Genomic DNA, 25780 nt, shown 5'->3' on the forward strand with positions numbered 1-25780 from the left:
AATAGAATATGAATGATTTTATTTAGCTCTATACTGATTGTGAAAACTGCCGTTGTTAGTCTTTGTTCGTTTTTTTGTTTTGTTGTAATGTGTCCGTATGTTGTTGTTGTGGTTTGTTGTTTATTGTGTTAATTTGTTGTGCCTTTAAATTAAAAAATAAATACATTTTTTTTAAAAAGCCCCATTTGCAACATTTTAGTCTGTAAGCATAGCAAGATTTTCTTTTCCTAAGTGAAGATCGTTAGTATTTTACTTGATTTGCACATGGAGCTTTGTAAAGACAAACTCTGGACAGGAAGTGACCAAAAAAAACCCACCAAATCTTGTACATTTTCCAGCTTCACAACTAAACACAGACACATGTCATATATTCAATATTCATCTTTATTTGAACAATACATCTGCTTTCTCAGTTTGAAGTACCTCCATATAGTTTTTTATCAGTGTTTATGTACAATGTTGTCACTCTTACGGAATAAATCATTCAGTGCTGTGATTTGTGCAAAACTGCAAAAATGTCTCTGCAACACTTTTTTAACGATTACAATATGAATGTGGAGACATAAGCATAAATGAACATGTCAAGACTTACAAAGATGTTCTGATGTAATTTGATTTGAAATAACACAGACAGAAAAATAAATCTAAATATCATACTTAGTTCAAACACCACATACAAAAAAAAAAACTATTCAGCAAACCAAAAGGAAAGTTGAAACACTCACACAGGATTGGTGTATTACTTGAACAAGGTTTTCATAAGCAAGTCTTGGTATAACAATATTTAAATCACACTTTTTGAGACGTTTTTGAGACGTGACTGTCTCAGTTTCCAACAAAAGTCAACATTTCATCACAAATAATAAACTTTTTTTTTGTATGTAGTGGAGCTTATGACCATGACAATTGAGGTGAAAAGCAAAACTTTTCTGAAAAAGTAACTTCTACGTAATTGATCCAAAGAAAACCGTCGTGCAGGGAGAGGTGGGGCATCACAATTTGCAACTTACTTTTTATTTCACAAAGATGATTTGGGTATTTCTGCTTATAATAGGCGACTCATCACCACGTCTGCAGATTCCCAGAAAGTGTTGAAATTCATTTTCTTTTTGTTCCTGTCTTCTCCCTTCTTTTCCTTTTTTTTTTTTAATTCAATCACAGACTCATCCGTCTGGCCCCTCACATGACGGAGCACTTCTCCTCTGCTTTGCTCTTCAGCTCGGTGACAGTGGCCGAGGCCTTCTCCTTCAGCTGGTCCATGTCCATGTTCTGCAAGTTCTGAAACTGGCCCATGATGGAGTCCTTGCCCTCCTCCTCCGTGGCGTCCTCGTCCACCATCTTGAGCAGCTCCTCGGGCACGTCCACGTCGTCCCCGGCCATCTCGATCATGTTCTCGTCCTGCTCGCTCTGAGGGATGACAACACCAGGAAGAAAACATGGTCAGATTCACAGGCTATGATTTGACATCTGGATTATATATGTTGTGGACAAAATAGTCTCTGTTACATCAAAAAACAAACACACACACACAAACACAACGGTCCTTATTTTTTTGTTTAGAAATCTGTAAAAAACAAACAGGTTGTTTTGTTTTTCTCCAATCTCTCTTCTCTTGGACTAAGATAAATTAGTCTATAATATATTCCTTACTGTTATTACATTTATATTTCCTCAGTATGAGGGATGAGGGAGGGCATTATTTGTTTTCCCTGATCATAACAATCGGCGTATATTTCTATTATTGAAATATTCTTCAGAGGTAAACAACCTAAAGACTGACTTAAAGGCTTTTTACAGGATTAACATGCTGACTGCCCGCCTGATTTCCACAACATGCAAAAAACTCACCAACCACTGCACTCAGATATGACAAACAATGCATTATATCCAATATGATTTATTTAATGTGTAGCATGAATCTGAGCACAGACCTAAAAAACATGAAGTTGGTCACAATTTTTTGTCCTCTTTGTAATATTTTTCTTATTACTATTTAAACATGTGACATCATATTTTCTGGGTTTCATTTCGTATTATAAGCGAGCAATCAGGCAAGCTAGGAGACGAGTAAAATGAGCTCCAGAATTTGTCTTAATCCAGATCCATGTACTGCACTGGAGGATGTCCTCCTGTTTTTATTTTATTGTATTTATTTATTTGATCATTTTGGCAGACTGTTTGGACTTCTCATGTGCATCATGGAAATGCTCAATTTAAATCTAATCACTTTTTACCTGGAAGAGTCGTGCAGTAGGTACTACTGTGACTACTTTAAGCGTCAATCTGTGGGATTATCTCAGACCTGCTTTAGCCTTTCCTCCGTCAATCCCAACCATAGTCTAAAGATATCTTCCATAGTGTTGCACGAGACTCTAATTCCATTAGACTACCAACACCAACTTCCGGCCTTGACTTGAAATTCACGCTTGGATCCATAAAAAGATATACAACTACTGTTTTCTAATTCACTTTCTGTTGCATGAATATACAACCTCAACCTCTCACCTATTTAAAGAGAAGAAGAACAAAGCCTTTAGGTGTCTAATTGTTGCTGGAAATCAATTAAAATGTATATAATGGCCTTTGTCATTAGTTCTTCTTCTTGCTGACATGCAATGAAAACATCATTTAAGAAAACTAATTAGAGTTATATGTGTAACATCCTTGCCATTGTTCTAATCAGAAATGCATGGTTTCAATTTAAAAGACAAACAGTGAAAAGAAATGCAGCCATTGTTTGAGCAAGCTAACGGAACAAAAGAGCGTCTGTGGGGTGAGAGTATTAGAGACGCCTCAAGCAGCCAAGGTCATCACCGCATTCAGACGAATCAAAATCACACTATTAGAAAACAGATTGTGAGCCCGTTTATTTCATACGCCAAGAAAGCCACAAAGTTTATTAGAGGAAAGTTCTGTAGATAAATGGACGCTTTAAAACACACTCTGCTGGTGTTGACCTTAAACGCCTCATGTTAATTCCAAACGTAGCCTACCTTATTCGCTCCTTCCATTCCTGCCAAATGATCTTCAAGACTCCTTTTAAAAAATCACTGCGTTTACATCCACTGAAGCAGACGGCGCTCTTTCTTAAAGCCAGTCCACACTGCTCGGTGGTGCTGCTCTCTAATGAGCCTGGGGACACCTGCTCAGCTTTGGCTTTGTGAGACTCAAAGTGCAATGTGGGACATGAACGTCTCCAGGAACGCTGGTTGAACGTCTTTCTGGCTAATCTACTGGCAGCGCTTCCACCTCCTGTTGACGACCTGCAGCTCTGCCAAGTGCTGCTGTTAGATAAAGATGACCTCAGCCTTGAGGCAGCTATTTGTTGCTCGACTTGCACAGGCCGGTCAATTTAAAGCCATTTAATGATGGATATGTTTACCTGTCCTAATTCAATTGTTTAGAAAGGGAGACTATTAGAAATGCATAATCATTGGTGTCTGATTGATGCATATAATTACACTTAACCCCCCGTTGTATGATTATGAGTGAGCTATTTACTTTAAGTAAATGGTAAATAACGTCTCATTTTTTTAAGCAGCTTTACATTTTGAAATGTGATTAATCATAACTCCTTTAGGATTCATTAGTTGAAGCTGGTGAATGAACGGATGATATATTGATGTTATAATGAACAACATACAGTATGTTTTACTGGTAAAAGTTACAATAGAGGACAGTTAAAGCATTCATACATAAATACAATACATGCATACATAAATGTTAAATATTTTTATAGTGCTTATAAAGACTTAATGGAGTTACAGAAAGGTGTCAGCTTGAAAATGATGAATACTTAAAATAATTTCTTCTTCTATGGCAATAAATGATGTTTTAGTAGATGATTTAAGTTGTAGGTGTAAGATCTTTGAGGGGTTTTACCTTCGGCAGCCTGTATTTATCTCTGAGGCACACCCTGAGTGTCGCCCTCTCTGCCTTCTTGTGTAAGAAATCTGCATCTCTCTCCATCCTGAAATCCAAACAGAATATTGTTAGAATGGCAAACGTTATTGTTCGTCTTCAAACATCCAACAAAGGCTGGGAGACAATACCAGCAAGGTCGAACTGAATGACCTTGTGTCTTGTTTGTCATCAAATGTTGTTGTTATTGATCCACTGGTTTAATCTGTGTATCTTAATCCAACATGGATCTACACATCAGTCTAATACTATGAATGAAAACATAGTTCAGTTCACCTGAATATCATAAATGCAGGAAATCACATCAGAAAAAGATTCAATTAATGTGAGATGAAAGATTACATTTATTTTAAAAATCAGTTCTAGTCAGGAAATATGTAAATAACATGTAGTCACATTGTGTGTATCTGCTTTGGCTTTACAGTGTTTGACTCTCTCTCAAAACTTTCAACAACCAAAATATTTAGACTTTTTTTTTTTTTTAGATGTTTGTTTTTTTCCTGTGTTTATGACAAAAACATTTTAAAGACAGAATAATTTTGAATATATAGTAGCATACATTCTTTCTTTTTTATATTTTTGAAACGGCAAAAAATAAATATATCATAAAAGTTTTCTTCTGTCACAGATAGCAGAATTTCATCCCCATTGACCAAACAGGTTAAAAAAATGCAGTCCTTTTTTTCTGCAAACTTTTTTCCTTTATTGTCATAAATGGATAAAAAGATCAAAGTTGGAAATGTCCTCGCAAACTTTCTTTTCATGGCTTCAACTTCCCCCTCCCCCCACATTTGGTTTCAGATGAAAAGATGGGAAAAATTTGAAAGAGTTAACATGTCAAACTTGTTTTTCTTTTAAATGCTTTTACTTCAAACACAGGCGTGTCAACAAGATTTGGATATGGATTACTTGCACTTTATTTTATTCTCACTTGACTTTCATGGCTTTAGCAGGAATCTGTAGCTTACTTAATCTACTTTTCTTTGAAATACAGAAACTTTACTGTCAGTGATTATGGTGGAGTTAACTTTCTGAAGTGTCATAGAACAGAAAATACACTAGCTGTGGAGAGTATGTCATCTATCTTATGAGTAAAAGAAACTTTATTTGTGACATTACTACAACACAGTAAAGAAAAAGTCTTGACTTGACTTTAAGTGGAGTCAAGTTTTTCAAAGCCCATTAATTTCATTCAGTTTCTGTAGCCTGCACTTTAATGCACCCTGCATACTGCTGCACGTCCAGGGTGAGACTTGCATACTTTCCCTCAGCCAATTAAAGATGGGATTATTAGGCCAGACTGAGTCAAGCAGATTTGCAATCAAGCCAAGACACCGCAACTTGAACCGTAGTGAAACAACAAAAGTCTGGGTAGAAGACCATCAAGATACTGAACCTTTGACTCAGTACTCCATCCAGCCAATAGTTTTGATCTTACTTGTCAAATTTTGAACAAACACGTGTAGTCCTTCATGTTCTGTCCCTTCAGCTTCAATCAAACGTTTCTGTGGATCAGGATTTGTTGATGTGGATTTGAAAACATTTCTAGAAATCAGCAATGATGGAGGAATTTGTCTTTTTTTTTAAGTCATTTCCAAAACACGAGAGAGTGTAGGGGCTGGATTAATGCTGTTATGTAATACAGACTAACTGGATCTGCTTGATGCTGCAAAAAATCTACGCTGCATCACAAAAGCCCAAATTCCAGATTTCAATCAATTTGAGAAATTTCTGTTATGTACATTTTCTATTATGATTACGATGGTGTGATGTCATCGTTTCTAGGTTTGATTGCATGATAAAATGTTTGTTTAATGGAAAGGAAATGGACTTTAATACACAAACAAAAAATGACTATTGCACTGGTCAACAGCATCGTATTGTAGAGGTGGACAAAACTGATCTACCTGCTTCTCATTTTATGTCCAATCTTTAAGTGTGTCAACATAAATCTCTTACAAATACTACCTCAATCATTCATCCACTTTCTTTGCTGCACAGCCTCAGATCCTCCTTTTCCAAATGACTTTTATGCTAAATATGAAACATTTCTTGCCCTAAATTCCTGTATAAGCCATTTTAAAGATCCTCATTCAGTTGTTTTAAAAAAAAGAAGCTCCCTCATAATTTAACCCCTAGCTGCTCTTTATGTAGAAACATTAAAAAAAAACAGATTATGGGAGACAGGACCCATGACAGACGATATGGAGCGTCTCTTCAGTGACCTTCAGCAACAGATGCATCATTTAAAAGCAGTTTTCTTGTTGTCAGTGCATTAAAAATAATAAACACATTATTTAAAATGTAAGTCGTTTTAGGGTTTAAAAAGTTAAGTGTTGTAATAATCAGGGGGAATTAAACATTGAACATGGAAGGGTTGTAACGTGGTACAAAACAGATCGTCAAGGTCAGTTTGAACACTCAGCAGCCATTCTCTTTTGGACGGGCCAATGAGAAGAATTCAAAGTGGAGTACAGTCGGTGTTGCTACTTACTTCTCCTCCACCACCTGTTTTTGGTACTCTTCATACTCCTCGCGTGTCATCCCTGCTGCTTTGGCTGGATCTGAGGGGGTGGCCTCCTCTTCTTTGTCACCTCCACCACCAAGACCAATTCCTGACAGGGGGTTCCCAATCATGCTCTTGATCAAGAAAGCCATCTTGAGTTTACAGGCAAGTTTACGAGACAGAGAATATTTTTGTAGTTAAAAAAAACAAACAGTTGTTGCTCCCTTTATGATGCCCTCCGGTTCGCTTTTCTAAAGCTGTCAAATCCAGTGGTAGCTCTATGGCTAACCTGCTGCTTCACTATGGAGCCAAGGACACACTGACGACAAGCAACAGACATACACACACGCTTACACACACACACACAACATTTTGCCTCGGCCATAATCTGGATTTAATCCTCCCTGCTCTACTATGCTAAGAGGCAGATGGCCTGTTTTCTATCTATTTTTAAATCATTCAGACCTTTGTAGATGTATTTTCTGAATATTATTGACACTTGTGCATTTTTATGAAGAGCAAAGCGCAGAAATCACCAAAAACTGCTTTTGGAGATGGATGTCCACAGTTTGGGACCACATATGCTGCTTCCGCCCACTTGGGTTTAATCATATTAGTAAAGAACGGGCCGGCCCGTGTGCAGCTTACACCGCTGAGACCAACAGAGCAGAGGGAGAGAGGGAGAGAGAGGGAGGGAGAGAGAGAGAGGAGCGGGATTAGAGTCTTGTTTATCCCCCTATGGAGCCACCGCTCATGCCGTGCTATTGTTCAGAAGGAGGATGATTGACAGGAGGATGAGAGATGGGGAGGAGACAGCTCTCATTTCACTTCACCTTTTTACTCTGTCGCTATCTGTAAGACTGCTGAAGGACTTGTAAAATAGCTCTTGTATTCATGAGCAATCAGACATTTCAGAATCCTCATCTGCAACCAGTTATGTCCTCAAGTTATGATCCACGCCAATGCATCTTTAGTGTATGTAGATTAATAAAATACATACAAAACCGCGGGCATACATTATTTATCATTGCCTTCTTTAACTTATAGGGTCAAGCAGACTGTAATGGAAAATGGGGGGACTGTGCAAGAGGCAGGTCCTGCAGCACAGCTTCCTGAACCTGGATGTCAAGGTGTGTGTTGTGCATCAGTCAATAAAACCCAAGGGAGTAATCTCATAAATACCTAAAGTCAGCCTCATCACAGTGATATGTATGATATAAATAAACCCCTGCCTCAGGCTGCATGACTCCTCTCTACATCTGTTCTTCTTCTTTGAACTTCCAAAAAATCATGTAAAATGTTAGAATGTAATATCGATAGTACATACTTATTTATTACATTTATTATGCCACCCACACCAACCACATACTATTCATACTTCTGAAGCTTCCTTCTCACTGCAATAAGACTTCTGAACTCCCAGCCCAACAAAAATCAACTGATAAAAGAAATATCCGCTGAGTAACATAGGAGGACTGAACAGACTATCGTGCATTTGCTCATACTGTTATCTTTTTGCACAAACTGTTCTGTCTTATATTTATTTATTTGTTTATTTGACATGGACTTAAACCCTTTTCACACATACGGAAATCTCCTGAAAAACTCCGGAGATTTGGCTACCTGGAGGTTCTTTAGGCTATGTGTGAACGCAAACAGTCGCATTTTTCGCGCGGACTTTACCCGGAGTTTCTCCGGCCAGACCCCTTTTAGTATTTTATCCGCAGAATATCCGAGTGAGCTGATGTCTGAACGCGGCCGCATATACTCTGGAGATTTCAACTCGAGCCAATGGGACCCGAGTGATGTTTATATACAGTGACTGCCTAAAGTGTCTGCACGCGACCACTACGATCTCCGTGCACGTAATTAAACGGCTGCATACTGTTTTCTGTTCGTCAGTATGTTGTTCTCCTCTTTTTTGTGGGTGTTGTCATTCCATTGGACTACACATAGCATTGATATAAAGGCAAATATTCTCATTATAACATCGTTTAGCGGACTCTGTTGCTTCGGCCGCTACTTCCGTGTTGTTTATTTACGTCAAGTCTTACCTCAGGAAATCCTGCATCCTCCTGCAATTATCTAGATATTATCCAGAGTGCATATGTGAAAACGGCTATACAGTAACATTGGTGCTGTAACATTTAACCATGCACAGGTCCCAGATGCACTGCTCTTAGTGTTTTTAGCAAAATGCTAATTTGCAACACCTGACCACAGGAGGCTATTAGATACTGTAGGCTATAGTCTGAATGACAATAAAGTCATCTTATATCTAATACAACTATAACAGTTATGTCCATCATATTCAATTAAAGAAGGATTACTTCAGAGCCTAAATAATCTCTAAATACATTTTAGATGAGTATCTTAATTGAGTGTTTCCTCCTTCAGAATGAATCACAGTGTAACTGATGTCGCCACTGAACCAGTGTGACTCAATGTTTCTGAACGTAGAACAGTAGCCTAATGTCAATTGGTCATTACGTTGATCCAGTTTGATCCATACTTCCACAACGTTTGGATGGACTGTCATCAAATTTTGTACAAATTTTCACACTCCCTACATGATGATTCGTAATGACTTTGCCAATGACTTCCTGATCAGTGAAACCAAAAAGTTTGAACTTCAAAGATTTCAGTGAAATTTTGAACATTAGATTTGGGGGAATCTGATAGATGACTGGCTTCTCAATTTATCAGCAACTGCAATGTGAATGGATAGTGAAAATCTAGCGGGACATTGGGGTGTTAGCGAGCTTTCATTACAGTTACTGTTAGCAAGCTTTCCTCAGGCTACAGTTACTGTTAGCAAGCTTTCATTACATTTACTGTTAGCGAGCTTACATCAACATTTGCCAGGAATTGTCAGCCTTCCTGTCTTTACGTGTAGGACTGTTGAACTGTGATCAACAGCTAACAGCTAGCTGTCAACTAACTGCATGCTATCGCAAAAAGAGTCTGTGTTGATCCAAATGCTCACATTCAAATGTCTTGGTCTGACATTAAAAATATTTGTATATTCAAATTGTAACCTTGAACATATAAGTAGCCTACTTTATAAAAGTATTTTAGCTTCCCACCCTATATAAGTAAAGTTTATTATTAGTAGCAGCCTGAGTGAAATCTTTTGCTGCTTTTAAGCAAATGTTAGCGAGCAAATGCGTTAGCATTTACTTTTGTTCTGAAGTACATCTTCAGAGAACCACAAACAAAGCTTTTGGGTCTTTAGTCTTAATGCTGCTTTTCATAAGTCCCCATAGATGAGGGTGTGCAGCCAGTTTCAAGTTTTCTCAGGAAATCACTGTAGGCCTATCTTAAAATGTGCTTTTAACATATATTGCTTTATATTGCATTTTATCTTATCTGATGTAAGAATATTTGTTTGCTTTATAAGACTAAGAAATGGATCTTTGCGAGTAGAGCTTCCATCAGAATACAGAAAAAATAGTTTTTTTTCATTGTTATAAAAACAGCGAAAAACGGTTTAACAGCTCTTGAGTGGCAGCACAGATGTGATTATACTTTGTAACTGTTAAAAGAGCAGAAATAAATTACTCATAGCAGAATTAATTTGATATTTGTCAAATTAAAATTGTACACATTTGCTCAATGTGAAGCTATAAAATGTAAAGACTATATAATGGCTGTTTGTATATTGCTAGGGGATCATTGAGGCCTCTCCAAATCTGCAGCTGCTGATGGTTTCCTTTTCACTGAACTCGAAAATGAATTTTGTATTTCAACATCAACTTACCTTTTTGTTTTTTTTACTAGTAAAAGACTAATTGTTTTAACATTACTATCTTCCCTTTTTCAGCGATGCAGTCGACAATTTGAGAGATTTTTTTAATCATATCAACAAAATGATGGTCTGCAGCTGCTAAATACAATACATATGCTAAATACAGTGATAATGATAAGACATATTATTGAATATAGGTGTGTGCGTTGTATGTGACAGAATAGGCGGACACCACAGGAGTGACTTGTTTTCTCACTTTATGTAAATTGTTCAGGTTGTGGATATGTCAGATTCTGACATGTTTGACTCCATCAAAACAGACTAACTTAAGCAGTCGTCTGCTCTGACTGTTCGTCAATAGCTCAGCATTATTTAATACAAAATTGCACATTTTCAAAACACAGGTCTCCTTTTGTTGACAGTTCGATTTCATGAAATGAGATAGTGGCAGATTTCAACTGTTGACAACAAAATCCAAAGATCTGACCCGACCCAAAAAATACTGCAAGAAACATTTTACATCATGATGAAAATCCAGAGCAAAAAAGACTCACACCAGCATTCACGCACAACCATTTTCGGATCAAATTAAAACTCTGCACGTAATTAAAACAAATTTCTTCAAGAAAAGCTTTTTTTTTTTCAAAGAACAATAACTTACAATCTGAAAGGATCAATCAAAAAAATAATTATCAAAATGAACATTCCCTCATTTACACATATCAAATCAGAAATTCATCTCATCAAAAGAACTTCTTTGCTGCTGCCTCCTGTTGACTCCTGCAGGAGAAAAGAACATTTAAATCATGCAAATAGAAAAGGTGCTTAAATCAAAAGCATAATTATAGACAAATCAAATGCTTGATGTCTTACTTGTACATGATGTAGCAGAAGAAGAGGACTGACTGGACGACAATGAATACTGCAAAGTGAACAGTGGACAAACAGGCGGGCATCGGAGGAACTTCAGGACACTTCATAGCCTTCTCAGCAGGATTCTGTCGGTGAAACAAACAGAGCTCAGAGTTTAGTCAGCTTAATTCTGATCAGTTTATAGAAACTGCTCCAGACTGTGATCAGTACCTACCTGAGCATTACGCTGGACCATGTGCTCCACGTCCCTTTTCACCATGTGCAGGTGTTCCTTGATGTCATTGAAGTGCTGGATGGTCTCGTATGATCCCAAACCGACTGCATTCCCCTGCTGAGGCTGTGCTGAGCCGATCTGTTTCAGTGATTCATAAAAGGAGTTTCTGCAGAGACAAAGAGAGGATGTGGTACTGTGAAAGACTAACCAGTGGTGCAAAAACACATCAATACTGTGACTGATTCCCCAGAGGGCTCATGTTTAGTGAAACAGCCGTTTAATACTAAATCATTCTCTAAACGATATAGAGAAAATGTTTACCACTCAATGTGGAACGTGTTTTCAGTGAAGTCATATTTGGAAACATGATGTCCAGTAAATATGCTCTTTGGTATCTTTTATTAACAGTAATTCAAATTGTCCAAAATTAATCTCTTAATCCCTATTCGCCTGAGGCTACATATTCTCAAAGTTAGAAAAACAGAAAATTACCATCTGATAAAAGAGGTCATGATTGCTAAATTAATCCCTTATAAAAACATGTTCTTACAACAGATTACAAGAACAAGAGGTTCAGAAACAGACCACAGAGGAACGCTATCTGGAATTATGGGAGCAACAGTCTGGTCATAAAGCTACAGACTAATAAAAACAGTGATAGTCAGAAAGGATGCCCATAAGGGAGGAAAAAGGAGAGAAATCTTTCTGGGGCTTAGCTGCATGGAGGGACATTGCTGCAAGGAGGACCTTCAAGCGGGTTCAAGTCTGACCTGCGGCTCCTTGTCCGCATGTCAAACCCCACTCTCTCTCTCTTTCAATTTCCTATTCTATCTATAGTCCAATCAAATAACGGCATTGTTTGTGTTGGATCTGTGCAAAAAGCTATTCGGGGGGGGTCGTCTGCTCTATCTTGACTAGGTGCTGTGACTTTCTTGACTCTTGTGTCTGTCTAAGGTCACTAGGCAACCAGCAATAAGTAATCCCAATACTGTCATGTTTATATTTGTTATTAGAAACCCTTTCATTGGACACCAAAGCAGCCCGAGCGTTGTCAAACAGTCATTGTTGCAGATCAAATGTGCCGATCCATTCAGACTGACCTTAAACGCTGGTTCACCCAGCGTCAAATTTCCATACATTACCCCCTGAAAAGACATGAAAATATGAAATCCAACATCATTGCAATCATGTCTCCTCAGTGATAAACATCAAATCTGTAAAGCTGGGTCTTCCTTTCCATTTTCATCAGTAAATGAAGTAAAAAACCGTCTAAAGCATTCTTAGAAGAGAATGAAGACTTCTAAGCAGGGATCAAATTTCTCGACAAAATTCAATTTCTCAAAGTTGATTACTTACAGGGAGAAAGCAATAAGTTTCCCTTATCATCTTAAACACGTCTAAGACGATTATAAAGAAAAGTGAGTGAACAAATGAAAGGAACTCCGGTCGTGTAAGCAGGAAGGCCCCGAGGGGGGATTGTGACAAGAAATCAATTGGGAGGAAAAGCATGTTTTGCTTGTGTGTGACAGATGTATTTAAAGACTCCTAATCTGATAAGGACAAAACGGTGCTAAGATGTGGCCTTTTCTTGCTCGGCCACATGGCTGCGGACGGAAAAGACGGACAGGGATGACATATAAACAAAATCTAATTTGTTCACAGAGGGGGGAAAAAAAATCTCCCTTGAGAAAGTAAGTGAGCATTTATTAAAGCCTAATGTCTAATCTTCATCTCCTACAAGTGACCCATTTCTGAGCAGAAAGCCCTCCTTGGATATTTAGTCTGAGACGAGGTCCTATCATAAACTGTGTGTTTCAAAAGACGGGTCAGGATGAACTGAGAGCTTAATCTACACACTAATACAGATCAGTCGCTCACATTAGCACATTAGAGGGAGCAGCTGCAGCCTTTTGACGGGGTCTGAACTTATTCACTGCCAATCAGAAGACTCCTGTGCACCACCTTCACGTCACGTTTTCACTTTTAAAAATCTGCTTGTCTTTTTCTGCCATCTTTACATAAGACCTGAGAGGGATGTTCTGGGTCAACAATATAATAAAGAAATCATGTATGTCAAAGTCATTTGAGGATGAATGTCCAGTTGGATTTAGGGCATTAAAACAGCTTGGTTCTTTATGATACACTACTAAGACTGAGAGATTAATGTTACATAAAATAAAAGATTTAATATCTTGTGATTCTGATTAATTCTTAATGCCTTCTGAATTAAGACACAATCAAACTGCAGAAGCAGGAGGAATATATCATTAGTAGAGAAATATACACAAGTTTACACAGTTGATTAATCATGTGGAAATAATTCAAATTCATCAACTGTCCGATCCTTTAACACACAAACTGAAAATAAGCAGACTCTTTGGATCATTCATGTCTCAGTTTTTGTGAAATATTTGAAGAAAATATCGATTAAATCCCCTCACACATCGAACAGAAGGTCAGGTTCTGAAAAGGACTTTTTATTTAAATTGCTTGCGTGCTCTCGGTGACTAAGCCCAAAAGCACCTTAGGCGAGTAATACAAAAGCACAAATATGTTATTGACAAGCTGTAAACATGAAGAATTACATTCCATTCACCTAATCAGGCTTACTTACTGTACGAACAAAAAAAAAAAAATCAAAGAGTCATCTGAGTCTTTGCCAAAGACGGCAGCGCATCACAAAATCTCTTAAGCTGTATTATCTTAGCATACAACTGAATCAGGCCGTCATCTGAGAGGAAGACGAAGATTACAGCTGGATATTACTATACCTATCATGTCTTGATATGTAATGCATTATGTTTTATTTCCCCATGTAGGTAATGTTGAGATTCTTTGCTCATGTTTTTGCACACACGATGGACACTCAGCAGCTTTTCAGGTCCAGCCGTGCAGAAAGACAGACTGAACACACTCGAACAAAGAGCTCATAGCTACAATATCAAGTTAACCTGTTGTGCAAAAATAATTTTAAAACTCCACAAACACCATTACATCTGGCCCCATATAGTTATACAATTGATAGACACTGTATACCAATTGACTGCAGGGTTTTCCAGAATAAAATCCCCAGGCTCCTTCAATAGGCTGGGGTCAAATGTTGATTGGAATTTTCAAACATATAACTTTAAGGGGCGCCGACAGTCGAGTGGTTATGTCGTTCGATCTGATTGACTCATGACTCTTGCGGCCTTGGATAAGTTGCCTCATTTGAAAAACCACAAAAACCTTTTTTAAGGCCATGTAAAAACTTCCAGAGTAGACTACTGCAACAGTCTCATCTACGGGTTCATCGTCCAAAACACTCAAGACACTACAATATATCCAGAACTCCGCTGCTCGTCTTCTCACACACCCCCACACCCGTGACCACACCACCCCCGTCCTTTATAACCTCACACTGGCTCCCCATCCCCCATTGATCCACTTCAAACTCCTCATCATCACCTACAAAGCCCTTCACAACCTGGCTCGCCCCTACCTGTCTGAGCTACTCCACCGGCACACTCCCCCCCCCCCCTTTTTTGTACCCGTCTCTTTTGGCAGATGAGCTTTACAACCATCACATTAGCTTGGCAATAAATTTAGTTTCCATTTCAATGATAATGTTATCTTCCCACGATCATGAAAAGAAAATCATGTTTAAATGATTACTGTGCCTCATTCACAGTAGTATACCTCCACTATCTCACAAACATTATTTAATTTGATTGATTTATTTAATATAATTATCATTTAGATATTTTTTCGCTTGATTTTCAAAGTGTTCAGGACGTTTTAGTGTTAAGAGTGTGAAAGTTTGATGAATACATGTCATGCAAAAGTTGTGAAATCAACGAGTAATCATGTTTAATAATCGTGATCTCAAAATCAATGAAAACAATCACGATTATGAGTTTTGACATGATCAGGCAGTTACCTGTTTCTTAAGGAGCTTCCTCTCAGCTACTTCAGTAAAACATGATCAGAACACTTTTTATGTCTGCAGACCTCCTGTCACAAAGATATTTCATTCTCTTATTAAAGCTGTCTTTCGTTTGTGGATCTGATGCATTATGGGTCTGGTATTTGTTATCTGTGTTTGACATTGGTTTGTGCTTCGCTATTATCGAGTGGATTGTTGTTTGCTTATAATGTTTTTATCTATTGACAAAGGAAACCAAGACAAGAGCTCTGAATTATGCACCTGCTGAACGCATGGAGTCCTAATTAATCTCTTTAAATGACCACAGCAGATGAGTAAACTTATTTGGAGCTAAATTAAAAGCCATTGTGATGATTATCTCCTTCGCTGCTGTGGCTCTTAGAGTGTGTTTGTGTGTGCACGTGCACGTGACAGTGAAGGTTGGATTATCAGGCCAGCAGACACCTGTGACGTTGAGGCTGCTGCATCCTGAGATTAAATATGATTTGGGGGATTTAAGCTTCAGGATTTCCCTTGTTTTTTTGGAGTATCAGGGTCTTTCTCTTCATGTTTGCTTAAAAAAAAAAACAGCTAGTTCTTAAGACAGACAACAACAATGACACTGTTTTTACTTACCTCAAATCATTCAGGTTTTTCAGAATCTCCTGCTGGGAGGCCACGACTGAGCCGAGCTGTTGTTGACTGGCAGAGTCGAGCTGAAAGAAGAATACAGCACATGGTCTGAAGGTTACACACTGCAGTGTTTGATAAAACAGTCATAAAAAAAGCTGTATTAGTTTTCATAACCTGCTATAAAAACAGGCAACTTTAGCAGGTGTACACAGGAAACTAAAGTAAAAGTGAAGGTTTTTTTCTGTGTTCTGTGATTATCTGATAATCGATTGAATATATGCTCTTGAAATGAATCAAATCCTTGTAGTGGTAGAAACCATCCTATCAACCATAGCGTTGTGCAATATAGGTAATTATATGTTGTGTTGTTTCGCATTGGTATGTGCCTTTCTGTTTACACGTGGTTGTGATTTTCTATTGTTTTTTTTATTGATTGACTTAAGAGGAAGCAGCTGAACGTTTGGCAGCACTTTGAGTCCAAGACAAATTTCCCCAAGGGGACAATACAGTGTAGCGTAGCTTAGCTTAGCGTATCATAGTGTATTCACTGACATCACACTGAGGGCTGGGACACTCAAGTGAGCTTAACAAATGAATAATGTCCCCATTTTTTTTTTTTTCTATGTTGGAAATCTTACAAATGAACAGGTTGGTTGCTAATGAATTGCGAATCAGTAAATGGTAACAGGTTGTCTAAATGAACTGCGATCCTTAAAAACCGCAGAGTGACGAGTTTACATCGTCTGAGCTTCAAATTCACAGCGTGATGTCAGAGGAACAAAGCTGCTGAGTAAATATTGAGCATAGTTCAGATTCAGTAATAGTGATACTCACCTGTCCTGACTCAGCATTCGTCCCTTTCTTGGAGACTTCATCGGTGATGACGGAGACGTATCGTCTCTGCTCGTCCAGGATCATAGCGAGCTGCCGGTGCAGCTGTTTGATCTCCAGGTGGATTCGGTTCTGGCCTTCAAACACCTGACGGATCTCCCGGTCGTTCACGGTCTCATACAAGTCTTCCACTGGAAGAATCGGAAATACAAACATTTATAAAGAAGAAAATTAAATAAACTATATATTTGATGCAGGCTCATATCTCTGGGAGATTAATTGGGCTATATTTTCTAACAGATAAAACCTCTTCACAGTCAATGATTATTTTGTTCCTATAAATACTTTTTTTTTATAATCAACTGAGGCCTCTGGTTTCAGAAAACTAACTTGGCTCTCCTTGGACGTCTGGGTGCTCCTTCTGAAACTCCTCTTTCTTTTTGTCGAGCTCTTGCTGGAAGTTCTGAAATTCCTCCTGGTACTTGTCCTTCTCTTCTTTAGGAATCTCAGATTCAGGTGGGGGCTTCAATGGGAAAGGGGGAAAAAAAAGAAAACCCTCTCGTAGCTCAATAGAAGCAGTGCTTTGGCTAGGCCGTACACATGCATGCACTGACACACGGAGTCTCACTCTCACACACACACACACACACACACACACCCACAGAGAAGTGAACAGCACACACACGAATGGGCATGTATTAGTAAAAGGTAGTTACCGGTTGCTGCCCTGGTTCTGACAGTCTGAATAACAGGAAGGACAAAACGTCATGGTCATCTGATGCAGGAGAGAAACTTTGAATTAGAAAATGGCAACAGTTATAAAAATAAATAGTAAGGTTATAACGAGGTGATATAATGAGAACAGGGTGCAAGTGGTGATCCCCTTTTACTAGTAATAACCTGGAAGTAAGAAGATCTAACATTGTAGATCAGTAATTCTAGAAATAAATGTATCTTGTAATATTAGGAGAAGTCTCAGTGGAAACCAAGGTCACTGCAGGTTTTCACATTTTGTTTGCTAATCAAGGCCCACTACTTGAAGAGCAGCAGAGAGGAGAGAGCCGAGCCAGTCAGTCTGTGCTCACTTCTTTAGAGAAAGGAGGGGAGCTTTTAGACGTGCCACCATCGTGTTTCATAGTGCATTTACTGTTATTTTGTTTATCAGTGTTCAAACTTTGTTTCTTGAAAGACACTCATTTTCAGATTTGACTTGCATTTATCTTCATTTGTTCAGAAATAGTTCAACTCTTCCTCATCTCCCTCTTCCTCTTCTCTGGTTTTCTTTCATTCTTGTTCTCTACATCCCCTTTGTCCTACACGGGAAAGTAACAATAGGATTTAATTAAACTCTGTAAAATGGAGAGTACTGATGGGTTAAATGATTTAGTGGAGGAGATAACTCTCAAGAAATCTCTACAAGTAATGAGCAGGATAAAACAGAAGTGCAGGTTTGATTTATTTTCTTCTTTATGACAATTATTCCTTTGGATTTTTGGGATACAAAAACATTCACCAAACGTCCCCTTACTGACCCCGGTGCAGTACATGTCACTGAAGCACCCATTCTTCTTCTGCTAAACAACACAGTCCTTCATGGCAGGTTATCAGGAGAATGTTTACAAATAAACCATTTCTCCTTCTATGATGGAACATTTCAGCTAAATTATTTCATATTCAAACAGACAGACACATGGCTTTTTTTTTAAAGGAAGAATGTGCAACATTTGATACATAAATACAGCAGAAATCAAGTATATCCTCTGTAAACGTCTGAGTTATGACTGTAGACAATGAGTGAGAAGCGGGAGTCCTGCCAGCTGTATTGTTGTCGGAGCTGTGTTTACATCATGTTTACATGGACGAGAAGGCCCTGTGTATAAAGCTGTTTAAGTCAAGGACTAGAGAAAAGAAGAATAACATACTCACTGCTTATTTGGATGTCACGTCAGTGTCTTTAGATCATTCTGTGTCAATTTATGAAGCTATAAGCTAACCAAAGCGTGCTAACCTTAGCCTGCTAACACAACAATGCAGACCACAGGAAATAGCATCTCGAGGCTTCAGAATAGCAGAGGTGTCGCCTAACAGCAGGGTTTTTTTTTTGGTTTAATGCTGGTGCTCATCTACGGGATCAAAAAGTCACACATCCTTCCTTTAAAAGAAATCCTCTCACAACTAAAAGAGTTTTATTTTTAATGTGGGGAAATGATTAGTTACCTGCTAGACCCCCGGTGGCGGCTGAAATGCCCAAGAAGCCCTCGCTGGGAATGTTCATGTTGTCTATTTTTGTGCAGAACTCGTAGTCCTCTTTATCCGGAGTGAAGCCGTTGTTGATCATCACCTGAGGAGAGAGACGTTACATTTTAAAGATCAGGCTGAAGAGTGCTGACATACATGTTTACAGGTTAGTCGAAAGGTAAGGACTCTTGTATTTTAAGCTTTACATGCGAGGGGTTTACAGTTTCTTACCGTCATGGTCTTCTTGTAGTAGGTGATTTTGGCTCGCACAGGGTAGGGTTTGTTACGGAAGTCTCGTAAACACGTCCCGAGGGCTTGTGTGGTACCGTCACTGGATCAAAAAAACAAACATTTTCAGACAGAATATATAGAAGACATACATGTAGAAACAGTACTGTGCTCCATGTGGACGCTGAAGATCAGAGAGAAATAATCCAGTCTGATTAAAGTTGATTAAATAAGTGAACGACATGGATGCTCATGCTTATGTTTTCGTAAACACTTGCTTATCGGGGATGTAAACACTGAATGCCAAGACAAACTGGACTGGCATTGAAAATATGATTTAAAGCTTTCACTGGCCTGGGGGAGATTAGGAAAGATAGAGGATTATTTACTTTCCAAGCAAATATAATCATATTTCCTAATCTGCTTTAAGTTGTTAAAAAAGGTTCAGATGGTGACGACATCAGAGTCAAGCTCAAGAAATGTTTACTTACTTCTGGTGGTCAAAAACAAGGTTCCCGTTGTTTCCCACAACCATGATAGCCGGGTTATTTTTCTGCGACGACAATGAGAAAACAAGGAAGCGCATTAATCTCTTTTTTTTTTTCATCTGCAGACCAGAGGTGGCTTTGCTCGAAGGTAATCGTATTGAAAATATCAATCCCATACCTGAGCACATGTAAATATTATTCAAATGTCATCGAAACAAACCTTTCAAAAAAAGGTTGTTTTGGAAAACACCAATGGATGTTTGGGTTTATAAATAGTTTGACACAAAAACAGACTTATATTTTTAAATATTCATCACCACAAAATGATACAAAACTAATATTCAAGAGGTCAAACTGTACAAGTGGATTACACTTACAGCTACACATATTTATATAAAACCAAACAGATCGACTGTATTTGTGTTGATGTGAGCTATCACTGCAGCAGGAGGTCTCACAACAAGAAACAAAAAGTCAAAACTGCTTCAGCAGTGACTCTTTTAGTTTAGCAAAGACTCACAATTCAATTAAAAGGAAGAATGTGTGACTTTTTGATGTCGACCAGCATGAAACCAAAACAAACTGCTGTTTGGTGACACCTCGACTAATCTGAAGCCTCCGCTCTCCTCCAGCGACACACCTCCAACCCCTCTCCACTCGCGTTCACACGAAGGCGTTATGAACTAGAACGCTCCATTAATAAGCATCGTTAAGTGTAAGCTGTGGACAAAACTGTCCTTTGTCGAGATGAATGTCTGTTGCCTGATTTGTTTTGTTAGCACGCTTTGGTTAGCTCGTAGCTTCATATTGCACATGAATTGACACAGAATGACTGAGATCTAAACACACTGATGTGACATGCAAATAAGCAGTGAGTATGTTATTCTTCTTTTCTCTAGTCCTTGACTAAAACAGCTTTATAAACACGGCCGCCCCCGTCCATGTAAACATGAAGTACAGCTGGCAGGACTCACACTTCTCAATCATTGTAGACAGTCATGACCCAGAGAGATATTTACAGAGGATAAACTGGATTTCTGCTGTATTTATGTGTAAAATGTTGCACATTCTTCCTTTAAACACTTTCAGCAACACTCTTGTAAATATACAGTTGTCATATCAGAGTTATCAATCGACATCAGGATTGTTCGGATTGACTTTAAAGTTGAATGCATATAAAACTTTGGAGCGAGTAATGCGTTTGGCCTCGTTGGCTTTAGTGTTTATTCTGCATTTACAATATTGTAAATAATGTGAATGTAGATATTTGATGTACATAACCTCAGTTGTCACATGATCTGTAATTGTTTGAGAGTGTTTTTTTCATATTATATTGTAAATAATCTAGAAGTTGATATTTGGTGTATCAAGATGACTCTTAGTCTTGTAAACCCACACCTGGTGATCCAATCTGAACAATCCAGGTGTGCGCTGGATTACTGTGATCTTGAAATCTCTTTGTTCCCGCTCTAGCTGCACCCCGGATGAGCACAGGGCACCCATCGATCCTCAAACTATACAGTTATAATATTTAGGGTGAAGTTGACACCGACCTTTCCATCGTTGTCAAAAGAGTCAAAGAAGATTCCGACTCCGTTCCACTGGTCGGCTGCACCGTACACGGGACCATCGAGACCTTGTTCAGTAGTGAACCACACAGCCTGTAACACACAAACAATGTGGAGTAAATATGATATACAGAAGAGGAAGACAAAGAAGAAAAATCACAAACTAAGAATAAATTAAATTTGTACTGTTATCGAACAAGCAAGCTCAAGATGTTTATATCATTTACTACATTTTGTCACAACAGTCTGCCGTCTGAAATGTTCCAGAGCTCTTCTTCACACACGTCCCTCACAGGAACGACGACAAGACGCTCAAAGGACGCTACGGTCATAATGTTTATATTTGTTTATAATGGTTAAGCAGAGATTGACAGATGAGTAGAATAGAATCTGAAGCTGGGGCACCGGTGGCCTAGTGGTTAGTTCACACACACACCATGTACAGAGACAATATAGTCCTCAAATGGGCACCCTGGGTTCGAATCCGACTTCTGTTGTCAGTTGTTATTCATTTTAGTTTAATAGAGAAGTTTAAAGCCTCCTTACCAAACCATCTGCACCCATTCTGCCTCTTCCTGATACTCTGAAGGTCACCTCGGCCTCCCAGTTTTCAAAGCTGACTTTGTTTTTCGTCCACACGGTACCCCTCTGACTCTTGAGGGAGGGCGTGATTCGCACTTGGTCTGCGCTGGGGATAGCATCTGGTGTGACGGGGAGAGGAGAGATGGAGGGCGGGATTATATCAGCATGCTATGTTAATGAAGTCTATCAAAATAACTTATTTAGTAAAAAAATGTATTTTACAAGATACAGACACAAAAAGTTAGTCTAGAGCAATAGACGTTCTGTGAGAACATGCAGTTCTGTTATAATGAGTCGGTTTCATAAAGGTGTGGCTGCTTTAACCTTTCAGTGCCTCAGGGTTTGATTCCAGAAACGGGTTTCCTTAGATTTGTTTACGTAATCTGTGTTTACTCAGCGCTTGATGTTGTGACGACACAGGGATTGAACCAACAAAAGGTACTCGCTTTAGCTTTTAAAAAATATGCAACCTGAAAGCGTCACCTGGAGCTCTGGAGACTTTTGATGCGCTCTTTCTCTGTTTTTCAAATGATCTGACAGTAGATCATTTAAGACAAAATCAGAACCGTTCCCTTACAACTATTTCTCCATCCTTGAAGTGGTTGTAAACAATGTGACTGTCTTTTGGTGACTTAAAGCTACGGATGTAATAACAGGTGTAAAGCATGGTTTCAGTCTAAATGCAGCGTCCATAATGCTGATAAACAGAATATCAACCAATATTCCCTTATTTACTGTCATCTAATTACAGTATTTAAAACAACATAAACAAAAAGAGACTTCAAATTGTCAAAGTTGACTCGGTGCAGTTGCAGTGTTTCCGCTAATCCACTGTTTTGAATTTTGTTGGCAGCAAAAGGTAATCTTTATTGACAGATTAAATACTGATTGAGAGAGAAGTCAGTGTTATCTCATGCTGCTGCTTATTGAATGCTCATGTCAGCAACTGGTGGACAACTCTCTGTATGTGTGTGTTGCAAGAACTCAAAGGCTCATATTTGCATGTTGAAAGTTCAACAGTGCTGGGCTGCCTGTTTTCTGCACACATCCGCTTGCAGCCAAGAGCATTTAACGCGATGTTTCCAATCAAGTTTTTAATACAACTCCAACGCAAAACAACGCAGCTTTAATTCATGCTTTTTAAATGCACGGAGCATTTTTTTTTTATTTTTTACTTCTGTGCATGTTCAGAGGAAACACATCAGTTATAAAAACATGAAGTAGCTGAACTGTCCTCGTTGTTATTTCGACATGAGTGTTTCAAGTTCGCACAGCAGTCGAGCAGCGGCTCTGTGATGTTGACAGCTGGACGAAAAAAAACTTACTTCCAGAGTGGATCCAGAAAGGGATACTGCCGTCGGTTTGAGACAGGTGCGGTCCTTTAAAGCTGTATTTGTACTCAAACCGCCGGTGAGGAGGTTCCTCTGGGGTGTGGGATCCGGTAGCGGTGTCGGCGACACTGTGGTGAAATATTAACGCTGTCAGAAAAGTTAATATAAACAGAGGAGCGCTCGCAGCCCGGCGCTGTGCTATGGACACCGCCATGTTTCTGTATCACTGCTGACGTAGCGCTGAGACCACGAGCATGACGGGATGCCTGAAGGGCCAACAGGGCGTTTTCTCATTGGACGGTTTTTTTTGGTCCTTTTTTTCTTTTTTCCTCTCGCCTATTACAACGATTACAGCTGTAATGAGACTGAGGGGCCGGTAGTTACAGAAATGACGATGTCAACACAAAAAAAAAAAAAAAAAAAAAAAGTAAAAAATATTTTATATATTAGAAAATCATCATCAACTTAGATTATTTTTTCACGCTTTGTTCGAACAAGTCCAATTTGAATATTTTTGGCCCACAATTTAATTAACTTTATTTTAAAGGACCAACAAATTTTGATTTAAGGTCCTGTGAGGATTTTAAGAAATTAATAAGAAAAAAATAGTTGCCTCTAATAATGCAATCTAATAATAATATTATAAAAATAATAATAATAATACTTTATGACCTACAAAATTAAAATAGACATCGAGCATACAGTCAGACTATTTATTTATTATTTATTTTTAGGTGTAAGACAAAATGTTTAATTACATTTTCTGTTCACATTTCTTAGACTTAGACTTTCTTTATTGTCATTCAAACTTGTACTTTACAGTGCAGATAAGAACGACATTTCGTTGCATTTGGCTCGTTGTAGTGCAGGATAAAAAAACAGCAGCATGTATTTACATATAAAAAATAAAAATAAGGTTGCAGATATCAATAGATATAAAAAGAAAAGCTATGAGTAAAGCTATGAGTAAAATTACTATACAATCCACGTCATATATTAAGTATATATATCATATATACAATTCCACATCATATATTCTAAATGAGTGAAACAATATGACTTTTTGTTTTTTCATAAAAGACAATCCTTGAAAATGCACAGGACAAAATCAGCAAAGAGATGAAAGGAAACACTTTGTCCATATGAGTTATTAAAATGACCACAGACTCTGTCACAAGAGCTTTAAGCCCAAAATAATGTCAAATAAGGTCTTGTTTATCGGACCAACACTTAAATCTATTATCATATACGGCAAATGCCCACAAAAGACAAGTTGGATCAAGCCCATTTTTTTTGGCATTCAACTTTTTCCTTTTATAAATGACTTTTAAACACTCACAGATCATTAAAATATTTCCTCATTAGACTTAATTTTTGGTCCTTACTAGCAGAAGACATGGCATGTCAGTAAAAAAAAAAAAAAGCACAGATGTAAAACACAGAACTAAACTGGTGATGGTTAATTCTGTTAACGTCTTTAAGTTTGTAGCTGCTGGTATTGTGCATGTTGATCTATTGTCACACGGTCATCCTTACTTGCCCACTTGAACATATAGCCATCTGTGGTTTTCCCACCACGACAGGTCAAAATGTCAACTTCAACTTGAGTGAGGTGTGCAGTCCAGTGGCACAGCACTTAAGTGAAAGTGTTTTGTAAAGAATGTCAATGTGTGTGATGTGAATTGAACTACTCACCACTGCACTATTATCTTATTTAGTCTTGTACATATTAGTCTTTGCTTATTTTGTGTTTATTGTTGATATTTAATGTTGCACTTTTGAACACAGAGAGCACAGATCACCAGAGTTAAATTGATCTGTGTGTAATACATCCTGCACAGTGCAAAGTAAGACTGTTTATGAGAAACATTGTCTAAAATATGTCATATGACCTACAAAAAGCTGAATTAACATGAACAATCATGTAACAAGCATCAAACTCCACCAAATCTGTGTAGCTGCTGTGTTTGTACCTGTGTTGTTCTGGACTGGCTCGTGAGCCTGCATGGGGTCAGTGACAGGTTAGGTGACAGCCATGGCTGGCTGCAGGAGCGTTTCTCTGCAGTCTGAAAGCCTCAGTGGGATATGTGGAATTATCAGCCACTTCTTCCTCCTGCTTGAGGTGGTGCAGCATCACTTTCTGTGAGGGCCTGTGATTACGGGTTCAGAAACAATCACAAGAACAAAGCAAGCTAATGTGGTAAAAAAAAAAAAAAAAAAACCTAATCCGGGGAGTTGAACTGCTCTGCACAAGTAACAAGTTATAAGGTTTAAGGGAAAGACTTACATTACAGTCACAAAACAAACATGATAGTGGTATCAGATGTTGAAGAGGTTCATATACAAAAGTCTAATTTACAATATAAATTGGAAATATGCATTTTGTAACTGAAATGGTTCAAACTTCCATATAAAGTTTACATTTGAATAGTTAGACACATGCATGCAGCTATGGGAAGATGTATATTTGAAAACATACTCCTAGTGGTCTGTATTGGAAAATAAATTGAATTTAGAGAGACACATGTGAAGGTAAAAAGAGTGCAACAAACCATCAACAAGCACACACACACACATTTCTTAGTATGGCTTATAAATCATTGTTTGGATGTTTTTTTTTGTTGAGAAGATACATGTAAAACTTGTGACATTAAACAGGTTTACAGTGTATTTAAGAGGGCAGAGAAAATAGAGGCCTCTGTCCTTTGTGTGAGG

General features: G+C 38.2%; 2 protein-coding genes across 2 annotated transcripts; both read right to left on the reverse strand.

Annotated features, from left to right (window-relative positions):
* Positions 1 to 366: 366 nt before the first annotated feature.
* cplx4a (complexin 4a) lies at positions 367 to 6761 on the reverse strand. Its single transcript, XM_020643034.3, has 3 exons — positions 6416 to 6761; positions 3883 to 3970; positions 367 to 1407 (listed from the first exon to the last, which is right to left on the reverse strand). Exons 1-3 carry the CDS (start codon positions 6577 to 6579, stop codon positions 1180 to 1182), a joined length of 480 nt encoding a protein of 159 aa, XP_020498690.1. The 5' UTR covers positions 6580 to 6761; the 3' UTR covers positions 367 to 1179.
* Positions 6762 to 10415: 3654 nt separating this feature from the next.
* On the reverse strand, positions 10416 to 23302 carry lman1 (lectin, mannose-binding, 1). The gene is made up of 13 exons (XM_020643027.3): positions 23060 to 23302; positions 21699 to 21853; positions 21138 to 21245; positions 19588 to 19649; positions 19100 to 19199; positions 18848 to 18971; positions 17347 to 17405; positions 17021 to 17153; positions 16634 to 16821; positions 15803 to 15882; positions 11263 to 11428; positions 11049 to 11173; positions 10416 to 10955 (listed from the first exon to the last, which is right to left on the reverse strand). Exons 1-13 carry the CDS (start codon positions 23277 to 23279, stop codon positions 10919 to 10921), a joined length of 1557 nt encoding a protein of 518 aa, XP_020498683.2. The 5' UTR covers positions 23280 to 23302; the 3' UTR covers positions 10416 to 10918.
* Positions 23303 to 25780: the final 2478 nt, after the last annotated feature.

The sequence above is a fragment of the Labrus bergylta genome, chromosome 17, assembly GCF_963930695.1.
Source record: "Labrus bergylta chromosome 17, fLabBer1.1, whole genome shotgun sequence".
In the NCBI taxonomy this organism is placed as follows: Eukaryota; Metazoa; Chordata; class Actinopteri; order Labriformes; family Labridae; genus Labrus; species Labrus bergylta.